The sequence below is a fragment of the Notechis scutatus genome, chromosome 1 (assembly GCF_049901735.1).
Source record: "Notechis scutatus isolate UNSWTSFEM ecotype Mainland chromosome 1, rNotScu1.2, whole genome shotgun sequence".
NCBI lineage: Eukaryota > Metazoa > Chordata > Lepidosauria > Squamata > Elapidae > Notechis > Notechis scutatus.
In genome coordinates, this window is record NC_142009.1 from 215,281,186 (window position 1) to 215,296,334 (window position 15,149).

The 15,149-nt window shown below is 38.4% G+C and overlaps 1 protein-coding gene across 4 annotated transcripts in view; it reads left to right on the forward strand.

The window, feature by feature from the left end:
- HEG1 (heart development protein with EGF like domains 1) overlaps nt 1–15,149 on the forward strand; it is an 84,297-nt gene that overhangs the window by 39,085 nt on the left and 30,063 nt on the right. For all 4 annotated transcript variants that reach the window (XM_087950189.1, XM_087950190.1, XM_087950191.1 and 1 more), the window contains 6 exons: nt 848–961; nt 2,314–2,577; nt 5,503–5,802; nt 8,742–9,047; nt 11,309–11,626; nt 13,700–14,020. In XM_087950189.1, the coding sequence (XP_087806315.1) occupies nt 848–961; nt 2,314–2,577; nt 5,503–5,802; nt 8,742–9,047; nt 11,309–11,626; nt 13,700–14,020 (1,623 nt within the window). The remainder of the gene's footprint in view (nt 1–847; nt 962–2,313; nt 2,578–5,502; nt 5,803–8,741; nt 9,048–11,308; nt 11,627–13,699; nt 14,021–15,149) is intronic.

A 15,149-nucleotide genomic window follows, 5' to 3' on the forward strand; every position in this document is an offset into this window, starting at 1 on the left:
ATCTCTGCAAAGACCTGATACAACTGAACTTCATGCAGGCAGTTGCTGATGTTTCCTTTTCAACTTTATTATACGAAATATATAACAGATGCCCAAAACAATTTCAAAACAATTTTCTTTAATTTAATTATTCCTATGGTTTTTGTTTCCCATGCAATTAAGACTAAAGTGAATAGTTACTAGCAACTGCCCATTGGTTATGTATTTTCTTTTCAATCTTAAAGAGATATTTACTTTTCTAATCCTTGGAATATATTTCTAATTTTTGGTCAGGTTGAATATATCCTTTACAATAAATGTTAAGTTCATTGTTTATGATATCATTTATTGAAAAACAATTTGTTGAAATTAGCAACCTTTAAACTTTAGAGCAAAATTCCCATGAACTATTTGAGAAGCTATGGATATGAATACTTTTGTAGAAAAAGCACTTTTTCATTAAAATGGATACTAAAAATGATTTTAGATTTTAACTCTATGTTGAATTACAGAGAGCCGATAGTATGCAGATAGTATGCAGTTAGCATTTTCTAGACCTCATTACCATCATCTAGTGCAGGGGTGTCAAACTCACATTGTCAGGGCGGCACTATGTGACCTATTGGGACTTTTTTCCCCTTCGCTAAACTGGGTGTGGCCATGGCCAGCACGTGACACATCCGCCCCGTGGGCTGGGAGTTTGACAGCCCTCTAGTGGCTTCTCGATATTTGCAGTTAAGATATGGAAGATCTACACTACACTATGTTGAATAAAATAACTAAGTGTCCAGGTTGTGGGAAATGTTACCGTCAAAAGTGTATGAAATGCAAGAAGTGTCATACATTCTGTATTCTCATCCTTTCTCAGTGACCAATCGGATGTCCGTGGAAAGCCCAAATACTAGAGAGAAGTGCAAAACACCTTTCTGCTCATGTTCTAATGCAACTGAGATAGAGAGGCATCCCAAGACTTATACCAGAGGTAATATATAGCATTCATGATGGGGAGCCATCAATAGATCAACTGTCCCTAAATTCTCACCACTCTTTTAAAGATATCCAAATTACAGTAATGGCCAACTCCATATCACCATATTGAATTCTGTGTTCTGTTGTTTAATTATGGTCATAAAGTGATATACTAGGTTTCAATTTTAGCTTGAGCTTACAGATAGTCCTCAATTTATGACCACAATTGAGTCCAAAATTTCTGTAGCTAAGCAAGACATTTGTTAAGTGAGTTTGGGCAAATGTTATGATCTTACTTGCCACAATTGTTAAGTGAATCACTGCAATTGTTGAATCAGTAACACAATTGTTAAGTGAAGCTGGCTTCTGCATTGACTTCATTTGCAAGAAGATTGAAAAAGATGATCACATGATCCAGGGACACTGCAACGGTCATAAGTATGAGTCAGTTGCCAAGCATCTGGCCATGGAGATGCAGCAATGGTCATAACTGTAAAAAAAAGATCAAGAGTCACTTTTTTCAGTGCCATTGTAACTTTGAATGCTCACTCAATGAACTGTTGTAAGTTGCGGACTACCTGTATTGATTTGAATAAACTCAGCTGATGTAATTTACTAAATAATGCTTTATGGATACTGTTGAACCCAATCTGGTCTATTCAATAAATGATTAAGCAACTGGGTTAGCACCGTAAATAAACCAAACCTGTGTGCTATGCATATAATATATCTTGAATCTCACTATTTATCTACGTTAGCTAATTTTAAATTCAATATTATCAGAAACAGAATAAATCCCCCCCCCTTTTAGTTTAAGGAATTAAGGCAGATTAGATATCACGAGTTAATATTCATCAGAGATAACTTGAGTTGGTCTTATATATGATAAAAATATCAGATAATTAACACAAGCAAAATCTCAAAACATTAAATGATGTATTAAAATCTGGAATAACTTTTCTTGAAAAGACATGTACTGTATGTTCCATCAGATGTGGAAAAAACCCTGAGAGATTTAATTACAAATAAATATTTGGTATGTTGTGACAATTACTAGACATAGAATTGGATTGGTTTCTTTATGTATGTATAATTCCTTATCTATTTGTTTATATATTTTTCATAGGTTTATATGCTGCTCCAATAATCAATTGATTCTGAGAAGCTTATGTAAATGAAAATTTAAATGTCATCATTATAAGTTTTATGTCTTAGTTCTCATTGATCTTTTTCATAAACAATAAAACATCTATTCCCAACAGAACTAATGTTTTCTACCAAATATATATGAATATCCATTAGGTAAAAAGCATTATGTTAATTCAGCCTGGAAATTCATGCCATCTTTTCATTGATATATTTCAGTCATGGAAGGGACTAAACAGATGAACAGCAAATCAAATACAGAGAGCAAAATATCTAGTTCTCACTTGGACAGTGTGACTGTTTCAAAAGTATTAGTCAGAGATGAAGAGAAGTCCAAGAATGTAACACAAACATTCACCACTGCTAACGCTTCCAGCTCTTCAAGGCTTTCATCCAGACCAGAAAAGACTGAAAAAATGGATTTGTCGCGCAGGAATTTTGTTGTCACTAAAGAAGCATTTACATTTTCTCAGGCTCCTACAGGTAAATAAAGAAAATCCTCTTGTTTCTTCTGGATTTCAAGCCTTGCTAAGGCTACCTGGGATAAAGATAAAATGAAAATATTTGGGGTGGATATTAAACAAGAAAACCTGATAAAAAACAAGCAGATTATTTAAAAAGATGCAATAAACTGAAGTCACTAGGAGATGAAGATGAATGAAATAATTGCATCTTCTTTAATGGGACAATAAAATCTAGTTTGAAGTTGGTTCTAGTCCAGAATAATATGTATGACAAAGTTTAAAGCATGGGGGCAGACTGAGTTATTATTTTGTAAAGCATTAAAGATAATACTAATGCATACATTAGATTTCCTATTACAAGTTTTAATTTGAAAGAGATGGCACTGATTATTGGGAAAATTTCTGAAAAACTGTAATAATTGACAGTAAGGAAACAAAGTCCTGTTTATAAGGTTAGAGAAAAACATTTCACCTGTAATACGGTAATACAGTGGTCCCCAACCTTTTTGTACCAGGGACCGGTTTCAAGCAGAAACATTTTTTCAAGGACCGGGGGAGGGAGGAGAGAGAATCCGACTTTGGTAGTTTGCTTTGCAGACGCTTCATTACCTGACTAGGTAACATCTGATGTTGTTACCTAGTCGGGTAATAAACGCCTGCCAGCAAACCACCAAGTTCAGGAGCGCCTTGGTCCTGCCTCCTCAGCCCCATCCCTCAGGTGTCTCCTCCTCCCTCAGGTGTCTGCCTCGCCCTCTCTCAGTCACTCTATCGCTCCTACAGCAGCCCAGGAAGAAACTGCTTCAAAGAAGCCGGGGTGGGGGTGGGGTGGCTTTTCCTGTCGCCACAGCTTCCCGAGCGCCCATTTCACCCCCACCCCGCCTGCCCGCCCGCTCGCGGTTCAATCCACAGTGCTCCGTTCTACCTGCCTGCCTGCCTGCCTTCTTCGCTTTCGGAGCAGCTTCGGCTGATAAAAAGAGGTGAATAGTTATTATTCTCAGCGGCTGCTCCCAAACAACCAGACAGGCAGGCAGGCAGAACGGAGCACTGTGGATTGAACCGCTGAGCGAGCGGGCGGGCGGGCGGGTGGGGTGGGGTGAAACGGGCGCTTCGGGAAGCTGCGGCGACAGGAAAGCCCGGCTTCTTTGAAGCAGTTTCTTCCTGGGCTGGTGGAGGAGCGAGAAAGCGACTGAGAGAGCTGAGCCAGAGAGCAGGACAGGCTTCGTTGCTTCCTCCCTCCCCTTCTTTCATTTGTGTCCTTGATCCCGATCCCAGCAGCATTCACCGAAGGCGAAGAAAGCCGCCATTTTTTAAATTTTTTTTCTTTGCGGCCCGGTAAAGAGTGCTCCACGGCCCGGCACGGTCCGCGCCCGGTGGTTGGGGACCCCTGCGGTAATAGATCATAGAACTGTACTAATAATATTGATAGTTGTTTGTAATAAAATTATCCATTCACTAATTCTTCTAAATAAATATGATTATAGTAAATCATGAAAGAAGTGTTTAAAAGTTGACACATTTTAATTTTAAATTGGTTTAAAAGATACATGTTTTTATCTTGTCAAATTCTCCTGAACATTGATTATTAAAATAGTACTGTTCACTAAAAATAAGCTATTCTGAAAAAAAAAGAGAAACTGTATAATGTAAATGTAAATCTTTAATTGTTGCTAGTACTGTTGGTATAATGAAATTAAGATCAAAACAATTGGGGCTAATTTACCATACCCAACAATAACTATTTTCAGATTAGAACCATGTTCTAATTTTTTATACATACCTTTTAAAACATTGATAGATTTCCTAAGCTGTTCTGTTGTTCTCCAGTTTGACATTCATGCAATCTTACAATACATTTGAAAAGACAAATGTGATCATCCTGATAGCCACACTTTTAGACCATGGTGGAAATTTTACTTCCACCAAACATAAAATGGCATGTTGCATTCTCATGAAAGCACACTATATAGATAAATTTACCAGGCCCAGTGCATTAGAGACAGAGAATACCAAAGAACTTACAAGAGGTTGGCAGTAAGATGAGGTATTGAACAGGTAATATTTGTATGGATAGGTATTCTATCCCTTTTTGCTTTTGTTATATATCACATAACTTTGAGACCTTAAATTGTTTCTTTATGTGGATTTTAATGAGTGGCATTTTCGTGGGCTTTCCAGAAAATAAATAAAAACTTGCTTGGGTTCTTTGCAACTGTATGGATTAGAATAGGATAGGGATAGGGATAGAATGGAATGGAACAGAACGGAACAGAACAGAATAGACTTTGGAGGTCTTCTAGTCCAGTCCCCTCCTCAAGCACCTATACCATTTTAGATAAGTGACTGTCTAGACTCTTCTTAAAAATATCCAGTGATGAAGCGCCCATGATTTCTGTAGGCAAGCTGTTCCACTGGTTAATTGTCCCCACTGTTAGGAAGTTTCCAGGTTCTCCTCTCTTTGGTTAGTTTCCAACCATTGTTTCTTGTCCTGCCCTCTGATGCTTTGGAGAATAATTTGACCCCTCTTTTGTGGCAGCCCTCAAATACTACCCTGTTTCTCCAACAATATGGCCTCCCCAATAGGAAGTCCCAGCATGTTTTATAGGCATGAAATGAAATTAAGCCCTCCCCAAATTAAGGCCTATATTAAAACATGCGAAATGGGGGAATGGGGGGCTTGCCGTTAGGAAGTACTTTTGTTGCACACCTGGATATGGTGCTGCCTGCGTTGACCCCGATACGAAGTGCCCCACCAACACCAAGGTCAACATCCAAGCCGGCCGCCCGCCCGAAGATGCAAGGGGGAGGAATTAAGTCACCCTGAAAAGACGGCCTAGCCATTTTTTCGGGTTCAAAAAAAAAAAAAAACCGGCCTTATTATATGAGAAACACGGTATAATGCTGCTATCATGCCCCCCTCCCCAATTAATTTTCTACTGCATTTCAGAACAGAACGGTCAGCAGCAGAGCAACTCAGATATGGAGAGCATTGCTTCTAACTTTTACACAGAGAACACTGACAGAAGTGTGAAGAAGATAATACAGACTCTGGGGTACACCAGTAGTTCTTACCATCCAGAGTCAATATCCACAGCTTCTCAGAGTGAAATACCCAGCGGTTCAGCTCTTACTGATTCTTCTTCTGTGTTGACTCCAGTTCAAACCAGACAAAAAGATTTATCACCTGGGTTCACCGATGTCATGGAAGCAGAAAGTACACATCCTTGGGATTCCTCACAAGCAACAGGTAAAGATTAGGGTTTTTTTGCTGAGTTTCAGAACCTTGTCAAGTATCAAGATAAAAACAAAATGTCACAATTACACATTAAGTGAGAAAAAAAAGGTTGGGATGTTTAACTGGAAGTAGCTAAGCAGCTAAGACATTTGAAGGTGAAGTTCATTAAACATATGCTGGTTTTTTTAATTATTATTATTTGCAATTTCAATTTATTTGGCCACCCATCTCGAATTCACTATTCTGTGCAGCCAACAAGAGTTTAAAACACCAGTAGCATATACCAGTAATGAAAACATACATGTAGTTAGTAGCTGAAGTTTAAAAAAAAACAATTAAAATGACCATCATTGACAAATGGCCTTCTTTAACAAAGGGGACTCAGAGCAGTTGTCTTCTGACAACCCAAATGGAATGGGTAGACATCTTTAGGAAGAGGTGGTCCTAAAACCGAACCCCCACCTTTTTTGCCCCGCCCCCACCGCAGCACCCCCCCCCCCCCCTCTTCTTTTTGTGTTAAATACCCCCCAAAACAAAAAAACCCGCCAGCCCCCGAGCGACCAACCCCCCCGAACGGCCACACCCCCCCCCAACCCCCTACAACCCCCCCACCAAAAAAAAAAAAAAAAAAAAAAAAAACAAACCCCCCCCCCAACCACCTCCCACCCCCGCCCCCGCCCGACCCGCGGGGGCCTTAAATAATCTGGTCTCATGCCATGAAGGAATGTATAGGTCATTCCCAGCCTTTTGAATTTATTTTTATTTATTTATTCACATTTGTGACTCTAGGTGGCACACATAGTTTGGCAAAACAATTAAAACCATTAAAAAACAGGAAAACAAATAGCTATTAATATAAACAAAGATGCAGGAAATTGCATTCAAAATCCTTCATACCATACAACCAGTTGAACCTGGAAGCATACAGGCACCCTGTTCATAGAGCAGAGGTGTAACATGATGGTGAGGCATATATGACTGCTTGGAGCACTGCATTCTGTACCAGCTGCAGCTTCCAGATGCTCTTTAAGGGCAGCTTCATGTAACCTGCCTTGCAGTAGTCCAATAGTCCATCAGTTTGACTCCTAAATGACTCTTGCACACACAAAGAGATAGATACATATCTCTATGTCTATGTCTATGTCTATGTCTATGTCTATGTCTGTCTGTCTGTCTATCTATCTATCAATCTATCTATCTATCTATCTATCTATCTATCTATCTATCTACCGTGTTTCTCATATAATAAGGCCGGGTCTTATTTTTTCTGATGGCTGGCGCTTTTGGGGTGACTTAATTCCCCCTTGCATCTTCGGGCGGCGGCAGCGATCTTGGATGTTGACTGGCGTTGGTGGGCACTTCATATGGGGTCAACGCAGGCAGCACCATATCCGGTGTGCAACAAAGACTTCTATCAAGCCCCCACCATTCCCCCCATTTCTATGTTTTAATATAGGCCTTAATTTGGGGGCTATCATGCCTATAAAACATGCTGGGACTCCTATTGGGGAGGCCATATTGTTGGAGAAACAGGGTATCTATCTATCTATCTATCTATCTATCTATCTATCTATCTATCTATCTATCTATCTATCTATCTATCAAAGTACCATAGACCTGAAGATAAATAACTAGAAGAGATGTAGAGAAAACATATATCCCAAATAGATTTCATTGTATCAAATAATTTTAATTCAGACTGGGAAATCTAGATGATTGCCATTTTCGTTATATTATACTGTAATGTATCTTCTGTGTACCCTATCCTATACTTCATTGAATCCAGTCCTTGTGAGGAATCATAAAATCATAGGACTGGAAACTGCTGTGGGTTATAGGAATCAGGGAAATCAAGTACCTTGGAGGCCAGAGGTCCCTAGCATTATCCACACCTAGATTTAACTCCATCTGTTGTAGAACATTAGGCTCAAGCACATTTGTAAATCAATGGATCATGCTATTTTTCCTGACATTCTAGCATTGGAATGTACTTATCTTATACTCTATTTTAATGATGGAATTTCACTGTGGTAATAATTTAGATTCTTCTCCTTTCCTTGTCATGGAACAGTTGCTGATGGTATCTTATTATACCTGCTTTATGAATAAAATATAATTCCAAAAAAAGTGTAAACTGAGTTTTTTAATGTCAAAGGGTACTCAGCGTTTTTTCTTTCTTTCTCTCTAAGGTGAAATTAGGGCTAAAATGAATGATACTATTAATCTCCTTGACAATTTTGTCTTTAGAACTGGTTTGAACTGATACAGTAATCTTAAAACATTTTAGGATGCTTATATCTAATCATTTAATCTTGGTATAAAATTAGTAAAAATATTAGGGTTATTTGAAGGTGAATCTGAACATACGATAAATTGAATTAAAATGTTAATAAAGTTCTGAGTGCTTGCAAATATGTGTGGAAATAGGGCATGTACTATTACATATTGTATGGGCTATACAGATGTTTTAATGTGCTAATCTGCTCCACACAACAATTAAAATAAACTTCTGAGGTAAATATGTCCATCATCTGAAACCAGTGGATCAGATTCTCTCTCCTCCTTCATCACTACATCACAATCCCCAAATTTCTTCTCGAAGGTTAGGAACTCGCGCTATTAAGTCATGAGATGCATCCAGTTGCAAAAGTGATTCATGGGAAAACACTTTTTTTCAAAATTAATAATATGCATATTATGAAATAAACATAACAAGACCTGAATACATTTATTAACTTTCTATTTATGTAATGACAGGATGGTTTAAAACCTTATGACACACACACATACACACATTTACTTGTCATAATAATGTTTAAAATTTATTTTTCAGGCTAAAGATATTCTCCCATTTGAAATTAATTTTTACCAATAGTTTGGTTTTTACCAAAACATGGTCTTCATTCATTGCTGGCAGGTGGTGTATCTAAATATTTACTGTTGCTTTTCAGCTGCAGAAGGTAGCCATTTGAGGAGCAGTTCTTCTAAAGAGAAAATTTCCACTTTTCAGAGAGATGTTTCAAGTCTATCAAAAAGAGATGAAAGAAGTACACTACAAACTGTAAGGGATGTCAGCAGTTTTGAAAGTGACACACAAACGTCCACTGTTGCCAATGCTACCATCTCCAGCAATTCAGATTTTGCTCATTCTTTTCATATAAAAACTCCAGAAGAGATCAGCCCAGGTTTGTTACCTGAAGACGCTGATTTTACTGAAGGAATGCTTATATCTTCTCAGGCTCCTTCAAAAACAACAGGTAAAGGATAAAGTTTTCAGAAGACTGAATTTATTTTTATTATTTTGAAGAGCCAGTTTGGTGTAGTGGTTGAGGCACCAGACTAGAAACACAGGTGTTGAGTTCTAGTCCAGCTTAGACATGAAGCCAGTTGGGCCTGGGCCTTCCTCTCAATCTTAGAAGACAGATAAGGGCAAATCACTTCCAAAAACAAACCTTGCCAAGCAAAAAGTGAAGGACTTGTCCAGGTGGTTGCCAGCAGTGAAGAATATAATAACTCAAAGGCAAATTACCTTCACCCCTAAATTATTTGTTTTGGGTTTGTGTAAGAGATAATACAAACGTGATAGAATAAGATAAAACTCTCACAGAAACATCAATTGCTGAGATTTCTATGCATTTTGAGATCTTATGGGTTCATATATTTTTGTTAATCTACAGACCATAATAAAGATGGATTTGTTTAATTCCTATAATTAATACGTGAAAGAAATTAAAAACACTTTTTAATGATGAATTTGTTTAGATTATAGTATAAACAGTAAAGTAGTTTGATTTTTATCAAATTCCTTGTTTCTTTAGCAGCACTACCTGGCCAGAGGTGGTATTCAGCAGGTTCTGGCTGGTTCTGGCCAGTTCTAGTGGAAATTTTGAGTAGTTCGGAGAAGCGGCAAATACCACCTCTGAATGGAGATTTTACAGTCGTCTTCCCCTACCATGCTCACCAAGCCATGCCCACAGAACCATTAGTAAAAATTTTTTTTGAATCCCACAGTTCTGGGTGGGTGGGGGAATAATGGAATGACCACAGGTGGGCAAAAAGCAGGGGGGGTGGGAGCAATTTCTGGCTTCCTGCCAGCTTCTCCATTGATTTTGTTTGTGAGAAGTTGGCAGGGAGGTTTGAAATCACTGCTTCTCTTCCTCGGCTGACCTGTGGAACTGCTTGCTACTTTTCTGGGAGGGAGGAGGGAAACAAAAGGAGCTGTGCACCACGAGAAAATTGCATTCTTGCTCCTCATCTTGGCATATCCCCAAGGCCCTTCTCCCTTCAGGGACAAAGAGGGCTCACCCATCAACCATCCGTGGTCCCCGCTGAGCCCCATCTTGCCAGGAGGCATCTGAGTCACCCCCTAATCCTTTCCTTACTGCTCACTGCCATTAAGAATTACATTTCATCCCCAGTCCCAAAGCGACCAATTGCTGCTCTCCTATTGTGCTATACTACCAACCAGTTGAATGTTGGAGCCAGAGGAAGGCAGAAAAGAGGGAAGGGATATGGCCCTCCCATCTTTCCTTGTACTATGCAATCTACAGGATTTCTGAGAAATATAGTTGGAAGACACAGTGGTACTGTAGCGGCCACAGGTTTTCCAAATTTCATTCCCACGGAAGTCATGGATTGTTAATCCATTTGAGCTATCTTGGTTATCTTGTTACCCAATACCTTTCAATTTCACCCAATTGAAGGTGACAAACCAACACAAAGAGTTTTAGTGGTATATAGATGCTGCTAGTTTTTATAGAACAGTCCACTGCCAAAGTATAGTGTAATTAAGGTGAAAATGAATGGTACCAATTTAATTGGAAATAAGTGTGATTGCTTACAGATTTGGACAAGCGTTGGTCTGTTGTGAGAGAAAATACTGTTTCATTATGGTGATAAGAGTTTATCATAAGCAATCCAGTGATCCCAGAAATTGAGAGCCAATTAATGCTGATGTCAGTGGAAGTTGGTTAGGAACTTAAACTGCCCAATGCAAATAAAGAAGAAAGCAAAGTGTTATGTCCCTGGAAACAAAGCATAGCAACGTGAAAATTACTGTGTGCATGGCAATACCTTCCAATCCTTTTTGTCATGGAATGATGTATAACAAGGTTATGTATTCATCCTACAGTTCTACTCTATTTTTTATTTTTATTTATTTGTATCCCACTTAATTACAAAGAACTCAACACCTCTTCCGCTTCCTGTTTTCCCCACAACAACAATCCTGAGTTGGGCTGAAAGAGAATGCCTTCATGGCTAAGGCAGGACTTGAACTCCCAGTCTCCCACTTTCTAGTCTGGTACCTTAACCACAAGACCAGGGGTCCCCAATCCCCAGGCTGTGGCCCACTACCGGGCCATGGCCTATTTGGAACCAGGCAGCGCGATCAGTGGTGCATACAAATTCATGCAGCTGTGAAGAGCAACTTTTTAATTTCAAAATTGATAGAAGGTTTTCATGTACATGGTTACGAGAAAATCAGGACTAACATTAATTCCTTCCTCTTCTGTTTCAGTTGAAGAGAATGGTCAGTCACACAGCAGCCGCAGCTCAAGTACAGACGGCATTTTCTCCACTTATCACCTGAACAGCACCTCCATTTCAGTTCTATCTAGCTTAAATGGGGAGAGGACATTACGAACCCCGAGAGATGTCAGTAATGCTCACAATGTAACACAAGGATCCATAGCCTGGCACAATGAAACCTCTAGTTCTTCAGGCCTCACCAGTTCTTCTTACCTGTTAACTCCAGTAGAAACAGATTTAACTCCTCAGACCACTGATTTCACTGAAGGAACAAGCACACATTCTCAAGCTTCTTCAGAAAAAATGGGTAAAAATGAAAGATATCTGGTTTCAGTTTTCAGAACACTACAGGAAAACCTCGACTCATGAGCACAATTGAGCCCCAAGTTCTGGTTGCTAAGTGAGACAGTTGATAAGTGAATTTTGCTCGATTTTATGACCTTTCTTGCCACAGTTGTTAAGTGAATCACTGCGGTTGTTAAGTTAATAACAAGGTTGTTAAGCAAATCTGGCTTCCCTGTTGACTTTGCTTCTCAGAAAGTCGCAAAGGATGATCGCTTAACTCCGGGACACTGCAACCATCATAAATGCGAACCAGTTGCCAATCGTTTGAATTTTGATTATGTGACCATGGTGATGTTACAATGGTCGTAAGTGTGAAAAACTGTCATAAGACACTTTTTTTCAGTGCTGTTGTAACTTTAAACAGTCACTAAATGAACTGTTAAGTCGAAGGCTACCTGTATTTTGCTTGGCACTTGTCCGCTCTTCTTCATGGAGCTTAATATTGTACAATATACAATATTTGCCACTGTCTTGAATCTTTTTTCCTAGAAAAAGCCACGTAGGTTCTCTTACTTCTCATCAGTTCCCTTACTTCTCCCTTCCTTATCCACATGCTAATTACGTCATGTGTTAGCGATAAGCCTCTTTCCTGCTTCTAGAAAATAATTCAGTACCAAACTGGGAAACCACAGTCAAAGTCATTAACCTTGGACAGGATCTCTATTGGTTGGGCTTTTGCTGGTCACATGATCTGCCATAGATCCCTTGCTTGATATTGCTACAGTATTAGTGCCCATCAATCTCGTCTCTTGTCACAGCCTCTCCTCACACATAGTTCTTTTCCAAACATTTGACTTAGGACCATTCAGTTGGTTTTGCAATATTAGAGGAAATGTCAAATGCATATTCCTTCTTTCATCCTGCCATTGTAAGCTTATCATAGCAATGGGTAGAAAAGAAATCATGGCTAAAGGCCACTAGGAATTCAAGGTGAGAAAACAAGCTCGCCTTTTTTCCTAGTAGTAAGGTGGATTTCATTCCACTTGTTTTAATGGATCATATATTAGAGTCATAATTCAGAATCTCCTTTCTTTGTAGTTTAATAGGCAAGTGTTTTTATCCTCTATCAGTTGTACATGGTAAAATACAGTAGATGTAGCAGTTCTGAGATTACAGTGCAGTTCTAGTGTCATTTACAGTGAAACTAAGACAAAAATGAATCATGCTTATAATTCCTTGCATTCAAATCATTAAAAAAGTATTATTTTGAATTAGCCACAACTATGTGGAAATATGTTATCAAAAACATAGGAGGAGAATTCCTCATGGCATGGGATCTGGTGGGAATATGATTTGAATGTTATGAAAAATTGGGCTGATTTTCAGATTTGGATTAGGGTAAATGGTTAAGAATATGGCTATAGATATTTGTGAAAGTTGGGATACTAGTTTCTTTAAAGATGATATTTATATAATTGTTTTAATGTATTTTTGCTTTCTTGTGTAGAAAATTCCCAAGTTATATTTCACAGCTCAGTTAGTAAAGGCAATTCATTTCAAAAAAGAAAATCACTTAATTTATAAAAACAGCTCCAGTTCTAGACCATATCAATAAAGTTCTTGAAAGTTGTTGGTTAGTAATAACATTTTCTTGGAGCATTAACATACATTTAGATAAAGTGTATTCCAGAAGGAAAGACTTTTTTCTTCCAATGCAATTATTTCTGAGTAGTTCTGAAGAGATCTTCAATGGTGAAAGATCTCACTTAAAAAAATATAGGGAAAGTTGTTTTAAAGAAGATTGCCTCAAATAAAAGATAAGAGTCAAAAATGTTGATATTTAAATGCTTTAAATTAATTTCATTCTGCCATATGATAGCTGAACATAAAAATGAGCTATAAATGAAAAAAAAATAACTTCCTTTAGTTTCAGTGTTCTAGGTTGATTGTTCATTTCTTTGATAAGACAGTAGTTATTCCCTGAAAAGTTAATGTTTTCTATTAGAGCTGCATGAGTGTAGTTGTGGAAGCATATTTGTGGTGTTCCTTTAGCATATGAACATAATGCCTCTAATATTTGACTATTATATTTCAGGTGTAGAAAGCAGTGATCCACCAAACAGCAGCTCGGATATAGAGACCAGATTTTCCCATTCTGATCAGGACAGTGCATCTGTTTCAGGTTCATCAGACAGAGGGGATGAGATCACACCATCAACTTTAAGAGAAGTCAATAATGTTTTTAATATAACCCAAACATCCAGTTCTAAGAACGATAACATCACTAGCTCAAATGTTGCTGATTCTTCTTATACAATGACACCAAGACACACCACAGAAACGAATTCATCATCTGGGAATAATGATTTCACTGAAGAAGCATTTACATATTCTGAGGCTCCATCAGAAACAACAGGTAAATGAGAGGAATATCTTGTTATGTCAGATTTCAGAGTAATTTTTAAGTTGGTTGATGTAAATCAGATTCCTGTGGAAAAAAGAATCAGAATATCAGCTTCTTTTCTAAGAATCCAATAATGGGGTTTGTTGTTATTAAACACTTTTCACAATGGGAACTTTGTTCATAAGTAATTTATGAACAAAAATGCTTTGGCCCTTTTCTTACATTCTCTTTTCCAAATTTTACATTCTCTATTCTGATTGTTTTCTAGCATACGTTCAAAGCCATGTCAAATGTTACATCAATTTTACAGGACAATTTTTCCTAATCTGATAATCTCCAGGTACTTTAGAACAATCATTTATCAGAATACCCGAAGGATATTTTCTGCCCTTACATGAGAAGTGGGACATGGAGCTCTTTAACATAATGAAATCTAAAAATGAATCTATTATTAGCAAATTAATTAGTTTAATTATGACATGTCTGTGTAAAGTAGCCAGATTTAATATGAAATGCAATAATAAAACTTTCAATAATTTGGTACACAGTAATACAGAAAATGAAACATTAATTTTCAATTTTAAATGGTCCATAGAGTTGGATAGGATGTCACAACATCCCCATCGTCACGTGATCAATATTTGATCAGCTGCATCATCTAGGTTTTAATTTTTTAAGTTCTATTTGAATGGAGACTGACATGACAATTGTATTGAAAAGCGTAGTATTTTTTTTTTTTTTTTTTGCCTTTTAATGACCCTGTAATCCCTTCCCGAGGTGGAGTCTGGGCAGCTGAATGCCCTTCCTGTCACCAATGCAGAGTTTGCAGCAGATAATTACTCATTGTGCACAGAGAGAGAAATATCTGCCACTATCTAGGACCGTGATGGCAAATCTATGGAACGCGTGCTGGAAGTGGCATGCAGAGCCATTTCCTCTGGCACACAAGAGCTCGCCCGGAAGAGCCCCACTGCACATGTGCGCGTGTGGCCGCCACCCTACAGCTGAATGTCGGGTATCTGGCGTGCATGCGCAGGGATGCAGGGGTGTGCAGGAGACACGTACACATGCACAGAGACATGCAGCGTGTGCTGGGGGTTGCATGTACATGTGCAGAGATGCATGGTGCGTGGAGGGATTG